Source organism: Cottoperca gobio, chromosome 23, assembly GCF_900634415.1.
Source record: "Cottoperca gobio chromosome 23, fCotGob3.1, whole genome shotgun sequence".
NCBI classification, from domain to species: Eukaryota; Metazoa; Chordata; class Actinopteri; order Perciformes; family Bovichtidae; genus Cottoperca; species Cottoperca gobio.
The window spans coordinates 13,031,169-13,058,518 of NC_041377.1; the positions used below are offsets into that span (position 1 = coordinate 13,031,169).

Below are 27,350 nucleotides of genomic sequence, written 5' to 3' on the forward strand. Positions count from 1 at the left end.
TTCACAGTTGCAGTGATCACAAGCGTTTCACACTAAGTGTGCGCCTGAAGGTTCAGATGACATAAGCAGCTACAACTCATCTCTGTCACGAACTTGTAAACTTGCATCAATTGTCACAATATAGCCTGATAAGTCAACTGCTTCTGCAAAGCCTGAGTGGCATGTATGTGATGTAAAGTAACATGTCACAACTCACTCCCACCGTGTAAAATGTCATCATGTGAGATGTGTTTGTTCCATGTGTTATGATGCTGGAGAAATGGAAAAGGTGGCTAATAGGAAGCAGATTCGGTGCTGGCACACGTGTGAGTGCATCAGTGTGTGAGTATTTATGTTCCTCCTATCAAGTGGTCTTTACATTTAGACCTAAGTTTCAAACCAGACCTCCACCTTTCTTGGGATTTCAATTATCATCAAAACATCGACATATGGCAGAGCAATGAGCCTGAATGATGGGTCAAACACAGTTTCTGTCTCGGTGACTTTGACTGATTGTCAATAAAGTGAAATTAATCACAGATGGATGTCAACTTTGATCTCATATTCTTCCAGGAGCCGGCGGAAGCCATTTTGAATCCTCTCGAAAGCTGTGGCGCAGGCGTCTTCTTCACATGTGGATTTCACATCGCCCGGGCCAAGTTATTATGATAACCCGCCGAGTGGGCTGTTTTTAACGTCACTATTAATCGTCAATCACCTGCTATGCTCTTTCTTTATCCGGGGGATACATATTTATGAAGTCTGGTGCTTTTGTGTGAACATTTGCAACTGATTATGTGCGCTCTTCTCACTCCAAACCTAGAGTCCAGATGTGCAGCTATGCAAGCCAAGAGTCAGTCATTATTCAGCTCCCTGCTCCGTGAGGAATAGGGTGTTTGTTTGCACTGAAACTAATCAAATGCAATAACAGGCTTCATTCTGATCATAGAGAGATTTTTCTTTAATGAGTCCATCAATTCATGCCCTATTCATGTCCATTCCCCATCCAGACGGATTGATTCAAACTGCCAACACAAAGTATGCCTCCTTTGACAGTTGGACCAATAAAAAGTTGAATGTTTTGATCAGACAGCCTCAAACAATCCTTTACTTAAGAGAGAAAAAAAGGACTTACCATAATGCTATTAATCATGTGAGGGCGTCAGGGTTTAGCTGGTTTCACGGTCAGCTTCAAAAAGCCTTACTTATTAAGTACTACTCATTCTGTGTGGACTGGTGTGTAAAATCTTTGAAGATTTGATCAGGTACAGGTGCCATTTCTTGCTGTTCAAAGCGACACCTCAACTCTTTCGCCTGGCCATTAAAGTAGACGTGAAGGCCAACACGGGCCAACTTTTGCATTTCTATTAGAATCGCGGCAGGCTAAGGAATAAGCTTGTTAGAGATAATTACAGATATTCTGTCCTGCAGCCATTGCTCCTTTTCACCTTAGTTTCTGCAAAAGTTTTACTCTGTAACAAAAAACAAATGTGGCTAGCAAGACGCTCATGATGGTAGGGGGAGCCTCACAGTTAATGATGAAGGTGAAACTAAACACTTGGACTGCACTCGTGCAGTGTGTTATAGGATTATTAATTTTTTTAAATACATCAAATGTATTCAAGACCAGTAGCAAACACTTATAATGCTTGGATTACTGCAGTATATATAGTAAGTGTTTTGTGGATGTGTGTGTGTGTGTGTGTGTGTGTGTGCCAGGGAAAGTCACAAACAGAGATGCGTGTTTGTTTGAGGCCTGTTTCTCTCCTTTCCCAGGCGAAAGGAGGATTAGGCTTGTCGGCGACGTGTGCACCGACTGAGCCGGCGCTTCTCTTCGCCACTACACACTCCAGCAATCAGGCAGGCTGCCAAACAAACAGATGAAGTCAACAGAGAGATGTTTCCTTGTGCCTTCTGAGATGTGACTGCAACAGATGCAACGCTGACACCAACGCTTGACACAGTGTGACAGCCTACTGTGTCTACACAGCCGGCTCCACTTTGACTTATTTTGAAAGGAGGGAGGGAGTGGGAGTGGGGGGGAGGAGGGATGACACTATGCACATGATCACACACAAGATAATGTTTGTCAGCAGCAACAGCGATGTCACAATGTAAGAGAGACAAAGAGAGACAGCTGGGGTTGATTTCACGGTGCAGTCATGCTGCGTGTACAGTCCTCAAAAGATTTCCATGTGTGGGGGGAACCTCACAGTCAGTTTTTCGAGGTGCAAGCACGCTTTGATTTGATCTGTGCATGATTCAATCTCAGAGGTGAACTATGGCCATTACACACTGCAAGGTCAAAATCCCATTACTTAAATGCAATTTTATCCATGATTTTTTCTTACAGGCTCCATCTCTCAAATATATCTCCACATTGCCACCCAGATAGGTAGGCTGAAAGAACTGCATGCTGGTTAACAGAGTTCTTGGCTTTGAGCAGCTCTAGGGGATGGAGTGAGGGAGTATCTGTATCCAGGTAATTACAGTCTGAGGGGGCACAGAGGTCCTCTGTGATTACACATCAGCCTTGTAATGGATTCAACACTTATAGACGGAGAGAGAGAGAGAGAGAAACACATTCCTTACCTTCCCATCGCGAAAGCAGGGGACGGCGGGCGAGAGCAGGCAAGGTGGGGCGGGGTAGGTAGGTATATCTGCAAGATGGATTACGTGGGGTTTGCCGAGTTCAACATTGACACAGATTCATCGTAAATCATTATGCTGGGGACCCGGAGTGATTTCTGCATTAGGAGCAGAAAATGGAGTTCAGCCAGTCAATGAGGGAGGGCATATTTCACATCAATCACCTCCACACTCTCATGTTACCCAGGCTTAAATCTCACTTATAGTGTTACCAATAGGGTTCAATGGCTATGATGGCAATCAGCAAGACACTGCACTAACAATACCATACTGACTACATATAGAGGACACAGCATGGGGCACCGTCGCCATTTATTTAAAGTGAATTATATATGAATTGAAATTGGGAAAAGTAAAAGATGATGTTGGCACTAAAGAGGTTCTTTGAGATTATTATTCTGGCCTATATTTATAGTTGTTTAAACTTTTAACTCATGTTGAAGAACTTTTCAACCCACTTCCAGCAGTATTTATTTTTCTTATTCTTCATAGAGATAGAAATAGGGTTGGCCAACACGACTCCAGATACTGTAAGTTTCGATGAAGCACAGTAGACTCAGACAAAGAAATATACAGTATCCTACAGAGTAACCTTACTTATATTTTGGGTCAATTAGACACCGGAGAGGTTTAACTCCCCACTTCTTGCCTACCTTAAACTTCTTATAAACAAATTGTTATTAAACTCCAGTACAATAAATCCTATAGATTTACTGTATTTGGGATATGGGAGGGGTAGTGCTGCTCAAAAAGTTCTGTAAACGCAACCACAGACATGATGCATGTCAAATGCAGATGCAAATCCATGTTTTACAGCTGGGGTATCTGAAACCAGAAACAGAAGTCATATGATATTCTCTCTTTAGACGACTGAATAAAGTAAACAAAATCCAGCAATACTTTTAAATCATTGTGTAGGTTCTACATCTTGAGGCATTAAGATTAATTCTTGACTTTTAAAATAGCAGTGTGACAAATCAATAAATAAAAAACGAAAAGAAACCCACATATCATGACCTTCCTCAGTGAATAAAGTCATTTGACGAGTTTCAAAGGTCACATGATAGCATTACACCATCTCCATGACAACTGAACAAATACGTGCTGAGGTGGAAAGATGTTAAAAACTTAAAAAAACAAAGTAAATTTGAGATTTGTGTGTGAGAACAAGTGCTTTTTAATGTGTTAAATCCATAAGGAGGCTCCACTAAATAATATATTTGACATACGTGTTTCATTTACTGTATTTTAATGTAGAATATACAATGAAAGAAATTCCAATGTATTTTAGAATTTTTTTGTTTTACCTAACTTTATTTTTCTGGACACATGTTAAGGGAGGGCTTTGTTCACTTCGCTGCCGCCAAGGGAAGCAAAGGGAGAGAAGCTGGCTGTACTGCAGGAATCCGGATATGATGAAAATGTTTGAGAAGCAACTATCTAACTCAGAAAACTACCGCCACTGAACGTCGAAAGCGTCGCGCGAGGATTATTATTGTTAACTGGAAAAAGTGGGACTGGGACACGCGCTGTCTGCTAAAGTTACCGGGAAAAAGTTTTTGGACGTTACTCTTTCACCCACTTTCGTCTTTTCTTCCCAACGTCTCGGGGAAAGAGTCGGAGGAAGGAAGGATGGGAATAAGTCAGATTTGAAGCAAGGGAGTTGTCATGTTTGAAAGGTAAGTAATTCTTTATAAACAATATGTCCGCTTTAGCTATAAACAGCACTTAGCTAGCGTCCGTCGCTTTTTTGATAACGAAAAGGGGAGTGTGTGAACAAATGGGCTGCATATGGAGTCTTTCAGCAGGTTTATGTAAAAAGCGAGAGAAGGGAACTTTCCACTAAGTTTTACTGCTGCTCGACGTCACTTGCTCAATGTGTGAATAAGCAGACGACTGTCTCAAGTTGAGTAATGACACGGTGTTGCTTTGTGTCTTCAAGACTCCGCTGATGATGAGACATTGGTTTTCACAGCGTTGAGGGCTGAGGGAAGGGAGGAACTTCTTCTTCTGCTGTGTGTGTCCCAAAAAGACGACTGTCTCATGTCCAAGGAGACTGTCCTTACTCCGGATGGGCCGGGAGGGCCAGGGAAGGGCCCTCAGCAAGAGACAAGTCCCCTTCTGTCAGCCTCACAAGGTAAGGGCACACAGGACAGGCCAGCAATCACTATCATGGGAATAAAGTTAATTGAGGGGACCAAAGTGAGGTCTGGGGCCTTGAGAGGGTCCCAGAACTCCTTTGTGCTAGATGTAATTAAACTAATATTTCATTAAGTGGTAGGAGAGTGAGATATAAACCTTCCAAAGTGTAAGTATACCGGGATCTGCACTGGTTCACACCAAACAACATATTTCTGCTCTCATTGGGCCTGTCACTCAAATTCTTTTGAGCCACAAGCCAAAAATGTGTCTGTTTTTAAGTTTTTGTGACTTTCAAACATTTCAGAATCTCTCCTATATAATGCACGGCTCATGTGTACATGAAGTTTTCTCTTGTGAATGTTCTTGGAGGGTTTTTCTCTCCATGGTGCCACTGCACTAGCTGTAAAGCTGAGCTATAAATATCAGTGACATATTCCGTCAACAACTCGTGTTGCTTGTACGGCCAAACATTGGTGAAAACAGGAGAAAAACCACATATAGAAAATTAGTCAGTGACCGCATTAACAGATTACTGGTGCATATGAGCATTTATCGGCCTGCTTGGGACAATATCAGCCTTGTCTTTTTAAATTATATGCATGTGCTTTTTAGTATACATCAGTATCTGTGCTCCAGTGTTAAGCCTTGATAATGTTTTTGCTTTTTTCCTCAATAAAGTCTGAAGAAACGCCCTGGTGACTATTAACAGCAACCACAGCCAATTATAGTTTTTAATTAACTTTCTAGTTGCCCCTAAGATTATCACATGTAAAATAAGCTTACCCCCACACCCCCTTTTCATTTTTCTTCAAACAAGCAATGAACCATTAACCATCCTATTTATACCAAGCATCATTATGGCACTGTCAAAAAATAGCAAAGTAGGACAAAGTAAGCAATCACTGGGGCTGCTGGATTGCGAATGGATTTTCGCTGGACCTTCAAAGGCGCTTGCAGTTAAGACTGGATTTCCCCTCTCAGGGGACTGTGGATGTACTGAGAATAGACCAATTTATTTCTAACTGTGATCACTAAATACTATGATGCATCACACAGTACTGCTGCTAACACAACTCCGCTGCCATACATCAGCTCCAAGCTGAGATATGTGCCATATCTATCTAGGGCTGCTGGCCTGCACCCATCCGTTCCACTCCCCCATCCATCACTGCTTACAAACAGAGAGTGTTGTAGCATTGTAACAAATGCATCAAGCTTTGGTAAACGAGATTGCTAGTTTTGCTGAATCATTCTTCACCATTTTTCCTTTAAACTCACAGCAAAAGTGGCTCAAGAAGACGGTATGTTACTGAGAAACTTGCAAGCTGTGAGAAAAACTGTGGGCTATGAGAAGGCATCTGGCACCAAACCAGTGAATAAAGTCATTGTGGAAGGTTTATTTCCTGAACAAAGCAGCAGTGTGCAATGAGCAAAGCGTCAGCGAGTCTTGAAGTCAAGAAGCCAGAAGACGCGGCTTAGAGAGATGAGTGAAACTGTCTCTTGTGTTTTTGCACAGCTATCAGGCCTAGACTCTTTGCCCACATACTTTTTCCAATTTAGATGAATGCAGCCTTTATGGCAGTAAAAAAGAAGCTTGGCAGGTAGAGCACACCCGGGAACAGAAGGAGAGAAAATGAGATCCAGAGCTCTGGCAAGGCCTTTACCTGAACCGCCCCACCATGTTGTGCAACAATTTGCCAGCGGCCTGTGTTTTTTCTGGCAAAAATAATCAGAGCGGCCTCTGTACCTCTGGCTCGTCCAGCTGTCTCTGACATTTTGTCCACTGTGGCTGACCCTGCATTAAAAGTTTACATCTGTTTTGTAGGAATGGCTGTAATGTACCTTCATTTCGAACAGTTGAGCTTGAAATAGGATAACATTAAATTAAACAACCGAAGACCTCTCTGTTCGCAGGATAATATCGTGCTGCTTAACTTTTGCATGCAACAGGTTTTCTTTCTTTGACCGTGTATAACATTAAATTCTTTTGACCCTAGATGCTTGTGACAGTGAATCGTCAGGAAGAACACCATCTCCCAGGAAACCAGCCACTGAAGGACAAAGTCACGTGACCGAGGAGAAGCCGAGTTATTACGAGCCTGTAAGAAGTAAGTTTTAACGACCTGGGAAAGCTGTGGGCGGACAGTATGATATCTTGGTGTTATTTTTAATGATAAACAACAATGAGCCGTTTAATAGGAGAGAGTGAAAATGATTAATATATTTTGCTTTTGCATAGTCAGGTGGTTAACTGCAGTGGGTGTTTATAACAATGTTTTATTTAACATTTAAATGATTCTAATTTCATCCTCCAACTGTCAAGAATAGTAGTTGTTTTGACAGTTGCACAGTGTACATGCACGAGGCAGGGTCAGTTTGCCATACTAAAATATTAGCTTCAGTGTTTCCAATTAGAATATTGAGATAGCACCAATGTGTCTTGGCAGAGTGAGTGGTAGCATGCATGCTCTCCCAATCTGTCATAATGACCTGACTCGTTTCTCCATTTTTGCTTCTCCTTCCAACCAGCAGCTTAGTGTTTTGGAAGTGGGGAAATCCTGTTTGTGGTTCTGGCATTGACCTTTTTAACGCACTGATTGCATCTTAGCCACAATGTTTTTTCCCTCGTACCAAACATTTACCTATTGAGGAAGAATTGTTCCAGCTGCTGCTAGAGGCTTGAGTTTTCATTCAGCTTTTCAGACTTAGAATTACAGGGCTATATTGTTCCTATAATCTATGGCAGTTATTATTGTTATGTTGGTTTTAGATTGTAAAAGGATAGTTGGCTTTTTTCAGCATCTTAAAATCAGATTTTATAACATGGGAAACTTTGGCAAGCTGTAATGTAGCTCTGAAATAATCACATTATTTTATGCAAATGTACTGACACAAGGTTTAACAAAACAATTATTTGGCATTGAACTGCTTCAGTTAGCAGCAGGTCTAATTAAGTCTAGATGCACTCTTGTTCAGTTAAATTACTTGATACTGAGCTATAGATTGCAGGTCACAAAAGGAAAGCGGCTAAAAGCTTTGTGTGTGTGTTTTATTGTTCTTAGGAGGAGTGAGTTGTGTCAGCAAAGGCTAATAGCAACTGATTGCTTCCATCCATGTAAGTGCCGAGCTATAATAAGGATTGTGTTTGCATTTGACACAACAGTTCTTTTGTTTCTGGGTTGTTAACTTTTCCAGGACGCCTTTTTTTGGAAAGCTTAATGACTTGCCAGTGGCTTGTTTTCTAAATCGGTGAGAAGAAGAGATTCAGTTGCAAAAGAAGAAAAGACTTTCTGTCAAGAGGTCTTTCTAGCTTGGCAGGTGTGTGGAGTATTGCACTTCTGGAGGGAGGCATGCTTTTCTTTCATCTCAGCAGATAAGCCCCTGCGACAACAGTTTTGCGTTGTAATTGATGTCGCCCTCCCTCCCCCCCCCCCCAACAGCCACACATACTATCTCCCAAACACACACACAAACTGTCTGGTAAGGGAATTTTAGAAGGAGGAAAATATGCTACTTCTCTTTTGAAAGAGTTACAAGAACATAAATAGTCATGTCAAATATAGGCAAACCCCCCAAATGTGCTATAATTTTTGTTAAAGTTTTATGTATCCGTGTCTGTCTTTGCTTAAATCAAAGCTGGAAATTCTTACATTTCGGGGAGCTCAAGTTAACCTATTTGTGTCATAGTCTCACAGCGCTTTCGTTGGTTGAGGTGACCAATCAGATTGCTCGCTGGCAGTAATTGAGAGCCCTCTTCACAGCAGAAACAGGAAATCAATAAGAAATCATCTGCCTGCCTACATCCTGGCCCTCGCTGTTTCCCCCCCCTTTGCTGTCCGGTTGAAAGCTTGTGTACAGTATGTGGACGATGACTTTTCACAACAAGAGTAAGCCTATTGTAATGTTGTAATAACGGCACATATCCTATTTCAGTTATGATAACGTTGTTTTGACAAGCTGTCTTTTTAACCGGGTCCCCTTAAAACAGGAACGTAAACATGGCAGCGGTTCCATAAAACGGTTCTGCATGAAGCACAGTATGCATTTTCAGGAGAGTACATTAAACACTGAGTAACTGAACCCAATTAATCATGTAGTTTGACCTTAATAGCTGAAATGTTAATGAACGGAGTACCATATATTCACATGGTTAAAAAAAGAAATTGAAGTTTGGTGGTTCCCAGGATTGCCAACCACTGCGGCTTGTTAGACGAAAAAGAAGTAGAATTCTGCCCTTCCTGTTAGGCCGTTGTCAGTGAACAGTTCCTCTGTGGCTCTGCCATCCTGGGGGAGGAGGGAGAATCTTGTGGGGGAGACAGACATTCCTCAAGAGACCGTTCTGGGTTTTCAAGCAGCTGATATCTCCTGCAAACAGGGCCTCGGCTCTCCTGCTCCTGCCTCAGAATAAATTGCTACCACCCAGTACCAGTTTTAGGAGTTTAATCGTCACATTATTCACCGGATTGTCAAATACTTTCTTTTTTTTATTTTTTTAAATGCTTCTGTGGTTGATAAAGATGACCTTACTAGCTTCCTAAGAACAAGTCTGTTTTTTTTATCTCAGGAAAAGTCTGTAGTGAGAAAGGAAGGTCAAATAACATGACTCTCTTTAAAAAAAAAAATAGAAGAAAGAAAAAAGAAAGACATTAGTCTGGCCTTTGTGTGAATCCCTGATTGGACTCTTTAGTGGCACACCTCCAAGGTTATTACCTGTGTGCAAAATTGACCTTTTGGAAGTGAATTTGTGACCTCTAATAAATGCAGTAAAAGGGATTGTTTAACTGGGGAGTGTCTCATACTTGCACCTTTCTTGCAAGAAAAGATTCCTTGACAGTGCAACAATTAAGATTTATATACAAAACTATAAAGTGTTATGATACTAGACAGTTGGCAGAGTTGGACTAAGATAAAACAAAGGGCAAGTGCCTCTTCATCATCATTTCCATTATCAGTGCTGAAATATAAGTGTTGAATCAACATTCTCAGACTGTCACACTTTGCCTCATGTATATTCCAAAGTTACTTAAGTACTTAAAAGACTTTTTAACCTCCTGCCAGTTTTCTTTTTTCCAGAATGTTTTTTTCAGCTATAGGAAGTGCATGGTGATTGTTGTTATGCAAGATTCATATCTTTATTATAATCCTCAGAGCCCTGTCTCTGCAGAAATAATGTGTCTAAAGCATAGACCTATTATAAACGGAACCGTAATTTTCAAGTGATTACTTACCAGTGGGTCATGGAATCAAAAACTGTATAAATAGGGTGAAATGCTAGTGCCGGGGTTGATTAAAATGGCCATTGTAATTCTACCTCTGTTGTAATTATTTTCTCATTGTCTTGGTGCACATAGATTTCATATGGGAAATTTCAAGTGTGTTAATTAGCATATTTTACCCGAAGTGCCCGAGCCTATTCACTGTTAATTTTTATTTTTTTTAAGATATTCAAAATGCTTGAGCCAAATCATTATATATGCATTCCTCAACTCATGGACTGCATTCTTTTAATTACTTCTGTTAGATACAAGGCAACATATATGGATTTGGATTGTGGAGGCAGACTGTATTTATTAATTCATTATTTCAGAGAATCTGAATATTAAGAGTAATCTTTCAAATTCGTGTTAACACCATTTGACCTTTGTGTCTAACTGGTTTTTGTGCAGCAGGTATCTGCAGTGGTGGAAGAAAAATTCAGATCATTTACTTGAAAAAATGAAGTAGCAATACAGCAGTTTAATACTACTCAAGAAAAGTCCTGCATATATCTGTATAAGCTATACAAAGTACAAACATATATATATTTTGGATGCAGCAATTTAATATTGTGGTTGGTGGAGGTGGTGCAACTTTGAACTACTTTCTATTAGGGCTGGGCAATACATAAATACTATATCGATATTGTGATATGAGACTAGATCTCGTCTTAGATCGTCATATGGCAGTGTTGTCTTTTGCTGATTAAAAGCTTAATTTCAGTAAAGTAATGTCATTTTCTGAACTTACCAGTCTGTTCTAGCTGTTCTATTATTTGCCTTTACCCACTAAGTCATTATATCCACATTACTGATGACTATTTATCAAAAATCTTACTGTGTAAATATTTTGTGAAACCACCAATATAGTCAAACCCTACAATATCGTTACAATTTCCATAGCGAGGCATTTGGTCAAACATATTGTGATATTTGATTTTCTCCATGTCGCCCGGCCCTACTTTCTGTATTGTTGGTTAGTTGAATCTCTAATAATGCATGAAATTGTATAATTCAGTTATACACAAGTGTCGGTGGCTTTCACAAGCCACTCACAGAGAGGGAGAGAAAAAAAATCAGCCATTTCAAATGAGAGCAGCACAGGGGGGATTACTTGGCCTCTAACAGGGTTTTGGCTCCAACATTAAGGTTAAAACCCTTTTCTATTACCAGATCTCTGCTGATGTTGCCCCCGCCAGCCCCGACCCCCTCGAGCTTCCAGCTCCTTGCCCCCTTCATGTTTGCAGGTTCAGTGCCTCTCTGCTAGGTCATTCTGTCAGGCCCCCCTGATCAGTGAAGGGTGACCGGGGACCCGGGAATGGCTCCCGTCCAGACACACAGACAGCAGCAGCCGATACTGGCCCTGGCTAGTGCAATGCTCCTCCTCCCTCCTCTCTTTCAGGCTAGAGCTAAAATCGATACGGGCGTCTCCGTGTTTAAAAAGCCACTCAGAGGCAGACGAGCACCTCTGTCCCAAAGGCTGATCTCTCAGCTTAAGGCCTTGATTGGCATCCCGAAGATGCGAGGCGCTGACCCACAGCTGTCCCATTAGCAGAGGGTTAATGCTGAGATTGATACTGAGCAAATAAAGGAACTACGTGTGGGGGTATTTTGATAGACTGCCTATCCCCTCTCTGACCCAGAGAGAGACCTCGGTTGTATTTTGGCTTTTAGGGAGTGGTAGCGCTACTGCCAGATCCTCATCTGTGACTCCACAGTAGTGGCTGCGTTCGTGGATCTGCCGCTGATGCACGCTGTAGTTATTTGGTGTTTGTCCGTATGTCTGCCGTTTTGCATGTGTAGGCCTCTGTGTATATATGTACAAGCACGAGTGTGCGCATGTGCACGTCTGCGCGCCTGCCGTTGAATTTCAAACAAGTGAGTTTCCTGTGTAACTTCTACTTCAGCGAGGAGATTTTGAAGCTGGTGGAATATTTGAGTCATCGATGTAACTGAAACTGAAAACACCCCATTCCCCTCCTTTCCTCCCCCGTCTCCCCCCTCCCGTTCTTTCCTGCTCTGTTGCTCCGTTTTTGTTTTGAGTCGTCACCGAGGAGAGGGTGGAGCACGTTTTTGGAGTATGGAGCCTGGCAGCTCCCTCAGGCCTGCTCTGAGTCACGTCATAATTGATCTTTCTTGAAATTGTGGTAGCTAGCCGTGTAAAGCCTAAATCCGTGCAAGATGTGCAGCTTTTTAAAGATACTGCACTCACGCATTCGGCTGACTTTCTACTACACTCTTTCTCCCCACTCGGATGGTAAGAAACAGATGAGTGAGAATAAAAGGCGTTTGACAAAGCTTAATGCTGATACAGGGTTGTACAAATTCATCTCAGAAATGAAGAGAGGAAGAGAGAATAAGGCACCATTTAGTGTCTCTCACAGCAGCCAGGTTGTAAGGCTTTGAACGCACCTTAATGTCTTACGTTCTGCTACATTAGTAGAACTCAAATTAACACCATGCCAAATTCCACATAACAGTGGAGAGACCGGAGACTTCTGTGGTCAGGGCTGGGGGGTGTGGGGCTGGACAGAGTGTGAATGACGTCTCCTCAACATGATTAATTTAAGAGAAAATAGCATCTCATTGGACTTTCAATGATTTAGATAGCAGTCAGACATATTAATCTGTGAAAATGTTACGTTTTAAAATCAAAGGATAATTGATGACCCCCTTCTCCCCCACCACCTCTCTTCCCAGCACACACACACCAGCACACACACCTTATGCACGGAGTACGCTGAGAGTTTCATGTCGTCAAATCAAGCTCTTGTCTTTCAAGTTGCCTTTGCTACTGTAAAATGTAATTAAGCAGAACAAGGTCCGAGGGGGTTATTTTTTCCACTCAATCAGCAGCAAAATTAGAAATTAGTAAATCCCTGACACCCTGGTTCTCTCTTGTTGGGTGGAGGCGGTGGTAGTGTTGCTGGTAAAGGAGGTGGGGGGGATAATATTAAGCTCTGTCTTCACGTGTCACTTCCCCTTCAGCAGGTTGGAGGAGCCAAATTTAAATGACTGTCACAGAGAATTAAAACAGGGAGGGGAAATAAGTGTGTCACCACAGTAAACGAGCTGAGCAATATTGACTGATTGCCCTGGAATGGGATGGAAAAACCAGAAAGAAAATGTGATGTTTCCTGCTTAAATGAGATGCAACACAATGTGATCAGCCTTGACAGGTGAAGACAGCTAATAGAGTTATTTTGCAGGTTACCATAACACACCCACACACACATGCAGAGCTTGTCACTTTTACTGATGAGGATCCAATATCAGAGCAGGTAATTTAGCTATCCTCAGCAGTCATCATCATCATCCATGCCGCCGCATCGTCATTTTATCTTGGATAAATACAAAACATTGTGTGCGTGTGTTTGAACTGACAGGGCCAGGATTGCTGTGCGATGTCCGGAGTCAAATTTTTTTCTCATATCTGTTGAAACGAGTGACATTTCTGTTAGCCTGCGTCAGGTCGCCATCCACTCTGTGTAAACAGATCAAGACAAGGCCACAGAGTTTTCATGGCACCCACCTTTTTACACTACAGGAGTCACATTTTCTTATAAAATGCTAGTTCTTAGTTGCCAGTTTACATCACCAATTTGCTCTCATTTCAATCCGCTGATACCTGCATTATGTTGATGCTAATCACAGTTGGTGGGTTTTGTTGTGCTGGGACACTTGAATGATGATCCTGGAGTCGCTTGTCTGTTCCTTCCAATGCGTCCTTCTAGACAATAAAGAAAGTCCTTGTCCCGGAGTTTGGAAGGTCAAACGGTAAACGAGGCTTTGATATGCCCAAGGAAAATTTCAATCAGAGCCCTTTGTAATAACATTCATTGTACTATTTTCCTCTCTCTCTCTGTCCCTCTCACTCTCTCTGCACTATAATTCCCCTGGTTTTGCGTCTATAAATATGGACAGGGAAGATGTATAATTTCTAATGAGAAAATATATCCCTTTGGATTGAAAGGCAGGGGCTGTTCCACACGCTGCTGTTTGTTAGGAGGAGAGATGATACCTCAGGCTGTTTTGGCAGAGAGAGGAGGGGGTGGTGGTGGTAAGAGGAGTCTGGCTAGGTCATTGCACATTTACAAATTAGCATTTCAATCATGCAGGTACATGGCCAGCCGACCAGAAAATATACATGTTTTTCTAATACAAGGTACAAAAAGATAAACAAAACACTGGCCGTGTTCGTAGAATTAGCATTTCAGAGCTAACTGTCAGTGTGCACTGCATTCTGTACGTTGTTTGGGACTCATAACTAAAAATAAAGGTGCCTCCTCATCTGCTCTCAATTATTCCATTCAGCGTTAACTCACAAACTCCTAGAATTGTGTAATAACAGCTATTAGGAGATACATACAAGATTTGGATTGTGGTGTTTATTTGGCTGACATGATGTGACATTTGAATAACTGTATGCTCTCTCTATGATGGGCATTCTAATAAGCCTAGGCAAACACCTTCCGTCTCTCTTCTCCCTCTTTCTCTCTGTCTCAGGGGCATTAATATTAAAAAGGACTGAGCTTTAGAAAGACCGAGCTTGTGTGGTTGTTCAATCCGCTCCCTGCCTTACCTGCGACTGCAGTGTGCAAATTTGAATCTCCATACTGCCCTGTTTGACCTCTGTGTTATATTTTCATGTTCTTGACTATTTTAGAATTCTTGTTTATACAGATTGGTTTCAGTTGACATGCATGCATGCAAACTCCTTCCTGGTAGGTCTGCCTCTGTGTCTGTGTGTCTGTGTGTGTGTGTGTGTGTGTGTGTGTGTGTGTGTGTGTGAGTGTATGTGTGTGAGTGTATGTGTGTGAGTGAGAGAGAGTGTATGTGAGAGCTAGTAGATATACTGTATCTGTGTATACAGTGTGTGTGTGTATATATATATTTATATTTATACAGTATGTCACAAGCTACTATGTACTCCTCATCTTCTTCTGTCTTTTGGGGACAATTTTCAGCTCCCTCCTGTAGGACCTATTTTCTGTGACAAAAAACGGAGGTGTTTATATACTCAGTTTTACATACAGAGCGCGCAGCTCTGGCGCAGCTCCGGCGCTCTCCAGGCACTCTGGTACTCGGTCCCTGTGTGGCGCAGCCACTGAAGACTCAGTGACAAATGGCAATTATATTTGTGTGTTCTTCATGAATCCATCAAACACTGGCCTTTTAAAAATGCTCCCCAGATATTTGAGCCTGTCAGCTACTAGTAGCTGGGACCAAATTGGGATGCTGCTTAGACAGTCAAGAACCACTCACCCCCTAGTTTCCCCTGTGATGTGTGTGACAGCGTGTGTAGGGGAATACCATGTTTTATTCAACTACAAATGTACACTCTCAACAGTTGTTGATGTGCTCGAAATAGGGCGGTTACAAGTCCAATTTGAAGTGTGTGTGTGTGTGTGTGTGTGTGTGTGAATATGTGTGTCCACTTCTTTCTCCAAAACATGGTGTTTTAATGCAACCTGTCAGGTTGTGTACATTCAGTTATCGCAGGACACCTACCCATCTCTCCAAGCTTGTGGCAACTGCACAGCTCGTATGATTTTTTTCAAAACTTGCCGGGAGTTGTTCATATCAAATTTTGATGCCGTTTGTGTCTCCGGCCGTGTTTTAAAGTAGGATGCAGTAGCAGTGCGTCTGTGTTGCTCCTTCAGGATATATTAACAGACACCGCTCATATTTGCATTTATCAGCTGATTCCTCAGATGCGGAATTAAACTTTATGTACAAAAATGCCATTAACGCATTATAGTATCTTGAAATTATGACGCCTAATCTGGTTTAAACCCGTAGTAAACGCTCAGAGAAGTTGTATACAATCTTCTAAAATATATATAATATAATATATATCTAGTTTTACAGTAAACACTAAATTATTCTGAACGTACAGTAGGCTACATATTTTTCTTTTACCCCAATGCAGGTACAGTGAAAGTTTTTGGTGCGGAAACTTACCAGCGTAGCACAATTCCAACAGTTCTTACTGTATTTCTGCTTTCTCTCATTATGTCTTCATTTGTCTCGCGCTGACTGTACAAGTCTGTCATTGCCATCTTTGACAGTATCATCATTACCATGATCAATGATTATGAATATTACTCCATTGTGTCCATTCATCTCAGTCACCGTGTTCATCAGGATAAAAATAAAGACTGCGGCTGTGTAAAGACTATCCAGGAACCTGCCACTGAGGCACACTTCTTGAACCTGCCGACTTGAACCACTTTTTAGGACTTTGCAGTGTGTCAGAAACTTGAGTCGGCGCTTATATACTGTTGGTTTTACGTGGTGGTTTCTTAATAACTATTTATACTTTGGTAAATTGAAAGCTTGACTTCCTCAAATGGAAAGGTAATTATGCCTCCCAGTCTCCTTTGGCCTTTTTGTGCATGAACGTATGTTTATGCATGCGAGCTCGTGTGGCTAGTTCATTTAACCTCAATGGGGAAAAAGAACTGTGTTTCTATACAAGATACTATGAGTGATTGACTTGTTAAGGAACTGTCATCCTCTACATGGAAGTTTTGCTGTCCTGTATTGACTTGATAAAGGGGTGACTTATCTTTGCTGCACAGTGTTAGCTGTGACTTGTGTTATATTTGTGGGTTTGTGTGGGGTCTTTGAAAATGAGTTTGGACAAGTTAATCATTAGCTATAGAAAGGGATTTCCCCCAGTCAGTCCCATTAATGTCTTCCAGTGCTTCTTATCTTGTCACATTAAAATCTGTGGCTACATCTGAGGGATGAAGTAATGCGAGAAAACAGCAGCACTGTGATGAGAAGAGTTGGCTTTCTGATTTTCATTTTTGGATTCTGCCAATGTTGAAACATGAAGTGGAATTAAGTCAAATGTAGCTGGAAAACAAATCTCTAAATTCGGCTAAGTATGTGATTCTTGTTTATTATAACACTGAGCGAGCTGATTTAGAAAAAAAAAAAAGATGTAGTGCTGATGTGTGCACCCTGAAGTATCAGATCAGTAACGATTCCCTATAATTTGATAACACATCGACAAGAGGATTAATTTGAATAAAGCATCTCCCTGGTAAACCGGAAATCATCCTTGGCCGGCCCAAATTGTGCCCACTGCGTAGATATGTAGAAGGCCCTTCTATGATGTGTGTGTGTGTGTTTGATACAATTTTCCTTTGTTTTGCCAAGCAGTAAAACAACAGACTGTTGAAAAAAAGGGTGCATATATTAAAAATAGGTGAAAAACATGGCAAGTTGCAGCTTTCAAAAGTGAAGAACAACAACATATGTATCCTACTCCGGGTCTCCTTGTTAGCAAGCTTTACGTCTCCCCCCACATTGTCATGGGCAGGCTTTTGTCTTTTGGAGAAGAAAATCCATCAACCTGGTCTTAAATTACTGCATAATGAATTCTATCGTGTGCTACCCAGTTGTCTAATTCAAATTGCATGGAATCCTGATCCCTAAAGTCTATATTTGTTTATGGAGGCAGTATGCAGAAGCCTGAATGAGGGAGAAGGCAAAACCCAGTGTGTGTATTTAATTGCTTTGTTTTACATCCACATTCACGTCCGGCCTCTCCCAGGGTGATGTGTTGTTAAAAAGCGTGAGGCCCGATTCCCACACTCTCTCTTGTTAACCGTAATTGCACTTGTTGGTGAGCCGACAGAAAGAAAATAGAGATGGAAAGAAATGACCGGCATCATTTAAAATTTCAGTTTGTGTCCACAAAGTTTGTTGATTTTTGGACAGCTGCAAAGCACTTAAACACGCTTCAGCTTGTGCTACACAGTGAGGCGGAATATGATGCTGAAGATAGCATATATTCAATGTATATACAGAAAGTATAGAAAAAAACCCCGACTTGAAGTATGGTTCACACAGGCAGACTTAAAAAGAGATGAATTATTCACAAAATCTCAAGTTAACCGTGCACTGGTGGCGCGTGCACATGCAACACTGGCTCTGATGTGGAGGGAAGGTAATGTAGGAGTAACTCCCAGTAGAGCTGAATGTGCAGGTGTTCCTCTCAGTAAAATGCCACCTCCTTTGCTCACTCACATCCTTCGCCTTCTTTCTTATCAGACAGGTCGCTGTCTCCTGACTTTCTGTGGCTGTCACACACACACTTAGAAAGGCCATCTCTGAGCTTTCAGAGGAAAGGAGATCATTACTGTTGCAGACAGCAGCTTTTTTGTATATGCACAGTATCACAGGCTCTTTTTCTCTTTTTACTGCATTAATCTCTGTTTCTCGCACAGTGTCTTAACTCGCCTGGGTACTGCTCCCACAAACGTCTGTCTGCCTACAGCAGTGGCTTTTGTGAACCTGTCACATATGAGGTTCCCATATCTCTCCGCTTCTTTCCTTCATTCCGGGTTGAAATGTTTGCCATGTGATCGATATGATCATGCTAGGAAGTGGTGGCAAGATTTGCTGAGAGTGATTTAGCTGAGAGTGGTGCGTCTCCATTACTGTGTTCCGTTTGAACATCACAAGCTACAGCGACTTTATATGTGAGTAAAAGGTATGAAGTACAAGGTGCAGAGAATGCAGACAAAGTTCTCTCCAGTTAAAATAAAGTTACAGGGTTATCGCGCGTTTACCCCCATAAGGGTAAAAGGAATCTTTAACTCTTCGTTCATAAAAATAGACACTACAAAGTAAGTTATGAAAGTAAAGGAGTAGCTCCTTTTGATGCTCTTATATTTAAGTGTTTTGTCTTTTACATTTCTGTTAAAATTGTATAAATAAACAAGCAGATTTTTGGTTTCTATATTAAGTTTTATTTGATTGTCTTGTATTAAGACGCTGAGCTTGCAGCTGTTTCAGCAAGAAAGGTGAAATGCTCCAAGGAAATGTAATCACTTAACGGTTCCTAAATACTGATTTAAATAATTGGACTGAAACTACACACCTAACTCTTTACTAAATGTGTTAATTAAATTCTTCTTTCTTTATGTGTCCAGCTCAAGCCCAGTCTCAGCCACAGCCTGCCGAGGGAGACGCCCACAAGGACCAAAATGGCTTTCACCACAACAGCACTGGCACGAGCAACACCACATGTTCCTGTGGTGCCAACATCAGAACAGGCGCCATGGGTGGGTCAGGTCCTGGCACAAGAGCAGAGGCGACCGAGACAACGACGGAGCAGCCCAGGAAGCAGCCGTCCACGCCTGTGTCGCAGAGGATGCAGAGGAAATTAAGGTCCAGCTTGTCGGTCAACAGTGACAGCAGCCGGCGTAGTAAAGGCAGTTCCACAGGCTCACAGAAACCTCCTTTACCAGAGGGTGAGTATCCACACACGAGGTAATTATGACCGAGGAAAAGAGGGCACAAACCCATATACACATTGATACTAACTTCTCTAACGCCTGTTTGCTTGCATGCTTCTCTTACTGCATCCCATCTTCTGTTGGTCATGAATTCATTCCATCGGCTGTAGGGATGTCTCAGGAATATATATATGTATATTTTAAAAGGATTTGTATTGTGTGTATAAAAATGCAGATCCAGTGTATCAAAGCAAATTGTGCTCTTGATGCATCTGCGTTCAAAAATACCTCTCCTGTAAGACTACTAGACAAACTATTGATGATTTATTGTGATATATTCTTAATTTTTGTTATATACTTATTTTTCTCAAATAAAAATATTATTTCATGTCATTAAAAAAACATAAACTGGTAGATTTAAGTAGATAAAAAAGTAAATAATTTGAGTAGTTAATTGATCAAGTCATCCCTATTCAAACCATCATCATCATCATCATCATCATCATCATCATCATCATCATCGAAGTGATTTCTCTGCATTCTTGGGAGTCTGCTAAAAATAATACCTTATAAGATATTGATAATAAATTCTTACCTTCTCTCACCTTTTTATTAATGAGAGTGCATGACCTCTCACATCTATCACTCCCGTCAAGCAAATGACATCCCATCCCGCTGCTGTGGCTTTTATTTTCTTGAACAACAAGTCAGAGAGTGCGTTTGCCATGCAGGGAAGCCGTCACTTTGTCAGGTGCAAGGCCGAGGTGAGTCCAGTAATGAAGGCGGTTGGCTGGTCCTTTTTCCATTGGGGAGATAGGTGTGACCGTCTAACGAGGCCTGAGAGCACGGGGTGCCTATTAAAAGTCGTGACCAGCCGTCTTTGGGCCCCTCACGGCCCCTCACACCTCTCTGGGCCCTTTCTGGCTCTCCCTACATCCCGTCAGCACCACCCTGGCCCTCATTATCGTCGCATCCGTCCTCCAACTATTGTACTATGTGGCTGTGCGTGTGTGGACATGGATGTGTTCCCTCTGTGTTCTGTAGCATGGACAATGGGCAAATCCCTTCCTATTCATCCAACTCATGGCCGTTGCTGTTTTCTCTGTTTATGTGGGCTTTTACTTCAAGGTGACGGTTGAAAACAATGTGATTCCCAACAGTCAGGTTTAGACATAATAAAAATAATAAAAAGGAAGTCTGATCTTTATTTGATGATGCTTCACTTGAAATCTGCATCAGATAGAGTTACAGGGGAACAAAACAAGAAGGCACATTCACACATCTCTTAAGTAAAGGTGGGTTGCATCCACCAGAGATATTCCACACCCATCATGTTTTCAACGTCTTAATTGGTAAAGAACGGAAGAAAAAATAGAAAATACAACAACAGGAGCTTAACAAGTCTGTCTCATTATGGCTTTTGTGTTGCTTATTTACAGAGGCGAGAGCTCTCAGAATCAATATGTTCGCTCTCAACTATTTATTTCCCCCCGGAAAACAGCCAAGCTGTGGTGTTTGAATGTTTACATGGATTAACATAATCTGTTTGCCTGTGAAATTAGCCTCCTAAACAGCCCCCTGAACACAGGAAATAAAAGACGTAAACTAGCAGGAGCTAGCTCTGGGGATTCTGCTGCTCCCTGTGTTTCTTGGCACGTGCCGTTGGCACCGTAGCCAATCTGTGATAACAACGCAGCTTTTGAGGAGTCATTTACCACACTCCTTTTGTTCAGCAGGGTGGGTTGTCTCAACTCTTGTCATCCAGTTTGTGTTTTTGTTAATTGTGTGTAATCAGTTAAGGTCTCCAAGCTGCTTTAGCCTCATTTAGAGATTTAAGTCCAAGGCCGCAAGCATAGTGTTTGCCTATAAGCCATAAACCTTGGTGTGTGTGTGTGTGTGTGTGTGTGTGTGTGTGTGTGTGTGTGTGTGTGTGTGTGTGTGTGTGTGTGTGTGTGTGTGTGTGTGTGTGTGTGTGTGTGTGTGTGTGTGTGTGTGTGTGTGTGTGTGTGTGTGTGTGTGTGTGTGAGCTCTAGTCCTCTAGCTTTGACTTTTCCCTCAGTCATGCATTATAAACAAGCCTGCTTTAAAGTGCATGTTGCGGACCTTCAGTATCCAGCCCGCATCCTCTGCCCTCTTTACCCATCTGTGCATTTCCATGGCCACCAAGGCTTTGTCTGATCAATCTCTCTGCCTCTCCATCGCTCTCTCTCTCTCTTTTTGTGAGTTTGAATGTTTTGCACAGCTTGCCGCTCTAAGGCCCATCCAGCTTGTTTTGTGTCATGCCGCTCCCTTTTTTTTGATGTTAGCTTTCCAGATGTCTCAAACTATTTCCTCAGAGGCGCCGGACGCTGTTTTTGGCACCTGCAAACTCTGGGCTTCATCGCCGCTCACTGACATTAAACAGGAGCAGTGTCAGTGTGTGCTGTTCTGTCTGTCTGTTGGTTGGTTTCACTCTGTGTCTCTGTCTGCCTGTCTGTCTCTCTCTGTTTTTGTGTAGATGTGCCTTGCATCAATCTCTCTTGTGTACTGTATACAACCCCCCCCCCCTGTTACCCTCCTTACTGGCTTCTCTAAGATCCAGACTAATCGCTGGTGTTGAATTATACATCCAAGTGAATATCTGAGATGGCCGGCCGCTGTTTAATGCCTGTGTTTATACCCTATTCACAGTCTACTGTTACATTCTGAGCGCTGGCATGGCTACACCCTCTGGGCCCTTCAAAGTTTGTTTGGCTGAACTTTGAGGTTTTGTGCATGGAGCTTTGACCGGGCAGCGTTTATTGTTCTCATTGGCATTTTGTAGCACTCAGATGGCAGTGCACGACGGCGGATGCCACTATGAGTTTTTGTTATGCCAGCATGAAACAAATCCACGATCTGCCCAACAGCTATTTTTTTCTGCATGTCCACACCAAATACTCAGAAGGGAATTTATTCTCAGGCATCTACCATCACTGCCAGTGTTATGGCCTCAGATAAGGATAATAAGATGCATTCAAACTTCAGGCACCCTCTCACGTAGGCACACACTTGCTCGTTTCATGTTCCCTTCTCTATCTTGTTTGTATCATAGTCAGCTAGTGCTTCTGGTCAGCTCTGGAGCCCTGAGCGCCGCAAAAATAGGATGAAAAAAAAAAAATCCCCTCTATTTTGATTAATCAAACATGAGCATCCAGCGGTCCTCAGCTTGCCTTCCCATGCCGTCCTCCACACTCTCCTCCTTTCGCTCTCCCTCTAACCCAATCAGTAACAGCCCCTTCTGACAGCTCAAGATGGGGTGATGAAAGTTATGCAAATGTGCCCTGTTTGTAATGCTATTTTTCTGCATCCATCCACATCATGTCTTTTTAACACTCCAAAGCAGTGGCGCTGCACTGGCCTTGGTTCAAAAAGGAGACAGCTGCAAGGAGTATATGCCAGACACACTTACTGAATGATATTTAGTATGATTTAGTGCCTTAGATACAACTACAGAAGTTCTGGTGTGGAGCGGCTTCATTATTGATAACACACAGTATATTGTGATGTCATTTGTAAACAATCCTTCTATATTACATCTAATGATGTGTGCTAAACACTTTTTTTTTTTGCTTTATTGTATCCTACATTTCCGAGTTTTATTCCAAATTTAACTATCTGGATAAATCAACTGATAAATTAACAAGTGACTGATAACTCATGATTGTGTTCATTTCTTTAAACAGCACAACAGGTAAATTATGGTCATTTGATTCAATTACCGTACATAATATTGAAGAAAAATGTATGCGTTTCATCGCATGACATTTTCTGACGGGAGTTAAAGAATTCCGGAAGAAAAATCATGTCCTCTGCATCCTGCACTTATTACTAACATACTGTGTCAGTGGAAGTAAAAGATGTAATTTGTTCTTCTTCATTACCTATTCAGCACAGAAACATTTTAATGAATCTAATTCAGAAACAGATTTGTGATGGTTAATGGGTATATTGGTAATTTAAAGGGGAACTCTTTATTGCTTTGCAGCAACAAGCTTGAAACTTGCCACCAGCTATTTTAAAGGCAGTCTGTGAGGAGGTTAAATGTTAATCAGAGGTGTGAGCATTGCCAGCATTAATCCGCCTATTTACCGGGAGAGACTCTTAGACTTTGCTAATAATTTTTGTGTGATCAACCTGGCAGTTTGCATGATAATGCCACAATTATTCAGCAGTCCGTTAATCAAAACTGCAGGAGAGGAATTCATTTATTTGAATTTCTCTTATTTCCTTCAGCCCCCCCTCCCGCCTAGCCCTCACCCTTTCACCGCATACCCACTCTGTTCCACCTGTCAGCCTGCCGAGCATGCAAGTCCTCATTCTGCTCTGCACTGTTTTCATTCATGGCCACTAATTTTATTATTTAGTATTTAGTAGTGTTTCTTGTCTGTGTTTATGGATTTATTTTATTCACGTGTTTATTTTACTTTACAACTCGTCACCGTGGCTGGTTATACCCAGACTGCTGCGTCCACTGCATCTTGGCCTGCCTGTTCTGCGAGTTCCTGACACTTTGCAACATGGTGGTGACGCAGGCCTCGTGCGGCGCGTGCACATCAGAGGCTTGCTGCTGCTGCTGCTGCGGCGACGACCTAGGCGATGACTGCAACTGCCCCTGTGACATGGACTGTGGCATCATGGATGCCTGCTGCGAGTCCTCGGATTGCCTGGAAATCTGTATGGAGTGCTGCGGCATCTGCTTCCCCACATAGGCCTGTGTCTCTGCGGGGGATAACTGGACCCTGGATGGAAGAATGGAAGGAAACTGCTGCTGCTGTCACTTTGAATTCAGCAGCAGAGAGAGCAAATATTTGTGAGTGAGTGAGTGCGTGCGTGCGTGCGTGCGTGCGTGCGTGTGCGTGTGTGTGTGTGTGTGTGTGAGTGTGTGATGATCGACATGTGTTTGTGAACAACACTGGGTTTCTTCATCAAAACCAGCTCAGCAGGAGCTAGAAGTAACTCCAGATATATGAACATGTCAGTTAAATCGTCCGTGTATATTAAGTATTCTATCCTTTGCGTAAGAAGTATTATCACATACTGCCTTAAAGATTTTATCGTTACATCAGGAATGCTGTCTAATTGTATCTCATCTTTTTCCGTCATTTTGATGACCAACGTGTTGCGTACACCAACACAATGATTTATTTACTCAGATTTCATTTTCAATAGATGTGTTGCTGTTTTTTACTCTCTTGCGGTCTTAGTACTGTACAACACTGTAAAAGGTTTATGTGACAGTTCATACATTCTTAGTTGCATACTGTAGTTTTGCAACAACAACTTTCATTTACAGTTATCTACTGTAGCACTGTAGAACAGCTGAAACTGATGAAATATCAAAGGGGAATCAGGATATCACAAATGCTACTTTCTCAACCCAAAAGTGTCCCTGTTTTAGGATGTTTTTATTTTTCTATTTCAAGCGTTTCTTTTAATTGAAGTGGCCTGTTATTACAGAATAAAACTGCACACAATTGCTGATAAGCACATAGTTGTTTTGCTAAATCATGCTGGAAGGTTTATGAAAACATGCTTTACTAAAGAATCTCATCTCTCTCTCTTGATTTGGAAGTATTTGAAGCTTTGGGTTTACTGGAAATACCGCACAGATAGACGTGTCTTTAATGAAAAGAAGGGGTTCTGACCAGCTCACTACAACGTGAAGATAAACAATGTAATGTCAGCCTTCTAATGATTTGGCTTTTTCAGCTGCATATGGTACAGGTCTTCCTCTGATGCTATTTTACATACATAATGTGTAAGTATGACTTGTTGAACTGCACTCCGTTCATGAGGGGTGTGATATGGAATTAAAAAATGGTGACCTGGTTGCTATATAAGCGGCTTTCGGGTATCAAACCCAGTGAATAACAATACAAAAAAGGAATCATGAAGTGTCATGTTGAAATGGTAAACTAATGCAGGGTAAAGGCAGTTTTCTTCTCCTTTTTTTTATTTCTGTTCTCTAATTCTGTGTATCTCGAGATGAGTTTGTGGTGAATCACCAGTGGAGTCATTTTCTTGTCTTGGAGATCCGCTTTGATGTTGTTTAAGTGGTGCTACTTAATGCTGGCCTTCATTAGCACCGCTTGCTAACTGGTTACAAAAACAAGTTCCTTCCTCACGCCAACAGAGATGATGTGCTGTCATGTACAGCTCGTCTTAATGGCGCACTGTTATTGCGTATAAGGAGGTTGGATAGGCACCTCTGCAGCAGATAATGTGCGGAAAGTAAACCTCATTTTCATGTTCATGATTAACTCGTGCCAAGAGTGTCAAGAAAACACTTTAGATAATGTGAAGAATTCATCTAAAACGACAAATGTATACATGTAGCTACAGTAGTTGTCCTCTTATACTATACTGTTGTATATTTGTTCTTCCTTCTGTGCCTTTACACTTGATCCTTCTCACTTTTTATCTTGATGCATCATTTTTCTTAGTTTTTCTTAAATCTCAAAGAGAACCGTTTTAAAAAAATAAACCATTTCCAAAAAATGTATTATGTTTGTTTTGCACACATTTTTGTGTCCATCATCTCTTCATTATGTTCCAGTTGATGGACCAAGCAAACTCTTCTCAAGCCTCTCGGGTAATGCCCTGGAGCAACATGTGACGAACACGCCTCTCCTCTCTTTGAATATATGGAGTTTTGCATATCTTGCTTCTTGACATACATGTTGTATATTACAGTTTGTATTCTGAACTCTGAAAGATTAGTGTTGAACTCCTACAAAAGACTCATGACATTTTTCCCCCTGATGCTGCCTGCATGCTCATTCCGCTGAACGGAGACTTACAGCAGGCGTGTACTTTTCAAATTCTAAGGTATCAACTTCAAACAGTTGTCACGCATGCAATAACATCTGGAAATATTTATTAATTATATCAAATGGAGCTCCATCAACTATTTTGTATAATTTCTAAGCAAATCTGCCAAACATTTGCAGATCTTTTATAGTTGCAGCCCTGATATTAAATGGAATTTAACAAAAGTTTAGTTCAGGAGCTGATGCCATTTCCCTTCTTTTTGCGTATTTGTCTCGTAAAATATAGCTCTGCTGCTTATGATTTTGTGTCAATTTGTTTCCCACCCTAAATGGTCTCCTTCATGTTAATACTGTCTCTCGTCCTTTTCCACATTACTCAACATGCATTTAAAATGGGAGCAACCGGTTGCAACTTTGCATTTTATCATTATGCCACACTTGCATATCTTTTATGGGAGACTTGTGTGTTCTGAATTGTGTTTCCTTGATGCACATGTGTAACCTGTGCTCCTTCACAGCTCTGTGCAGCACAGTCCCCCTCCTCTGGTCCTTCCTCTATTAGAGAGGCTGCTCACCTGGCGGCGGCAGCAGCGTTAGCACTAACATGAAAACATGACCAACAACACTCAATGAGTTCATCTGGGAGCAGAGACCTCCTGCTGGCTGGAACAGCAGTCTGACCTTCAGCCGACACCACCCCCTGTTAACCCCTCAATTAACCTCCACGTCAGCCCCCCTGCTTGGAAGAGCAGAAAGGGAGAGAGACCCCTGCCTTCCATCCTATCTTTATTTCCTTTTATCATTTTCTGCCTGGATACACCCTGGCCCCCAGGAAAATTACCATCTTATTTCTCTAATGCGTTGAAGCAAATATCACTGTCCAGGAAGTCTGTAATCACACGGGAGTTCTACTTTTTCTTTCTTTCTTTCACTTTCTTCCGTGTTCACAGTGGAGACAGAGGGTCGGGTGTATTAAAAACTCCAGGTAGAGTGTGCAATGACCTTTTCACAAAGTCGTCCACCTTTCCACTCCTCTAATCAATCCCCCTCTGATCGCTCACTGTGTGCTGGATTGTAATGTCACAATTAGGACGGCTCCATTGTTTCTGTTTGCCGTCTGGGGAGAAATTCAGCACTTCTTTTGATCTCAAGGTCATTTCTCTTACAATATTAAATAAATTAGAGTGTGACGGTGGCCACCTCCTCTGATTCGCTGCGTATTAATCCTTCCATTCATCCATCCATCCCCTCTTCCTGCTCAATTGGTCGGGATACAA

General features: G+C 41.8%; 1 protein-coding gene across 2 annotated transcripts; it reads left to right on the forward strand.

The window, feature by feature from the left end:
* Positions 1-3,999: 3,999 nt before the first annotated feature.
* mdfic (MyoD family inhibitor domain containing) lies at positions 4,000-25,805 on the forward strand. 2 transcript variants are annotated; one of them, XM_029462386.1, is made up of 5 exons: positions 4,000-4,307; positions 4,571-4,765; positions 6,768-6,878; positions 18,977-19,297; positions 23,762-25,805. In XM_029462386.1, the coding sequence occupies exons 2-5, from the start codon at positions 4,672-4,674 to the stop codon at positions 24,010-24,012; spliced, it is 777 nt and encodes a 258-aa protein (XP_029318246.1). In that variant the 5' UTR covers positions 4,000-4,307; positions 4,571-4,671; the 3' UTR covers positions 24,013-25,805. The 2 variants fall into 2 exon arrangements, with proteins under 2 accessions (XP_029318246.1, XP_029318247.1); XM_029462387.1 differs by having other exon boundaries at positions 4,604-4,765.
* Positions 25,806-27,350: the final 1,545 nt, after the last annotated feature.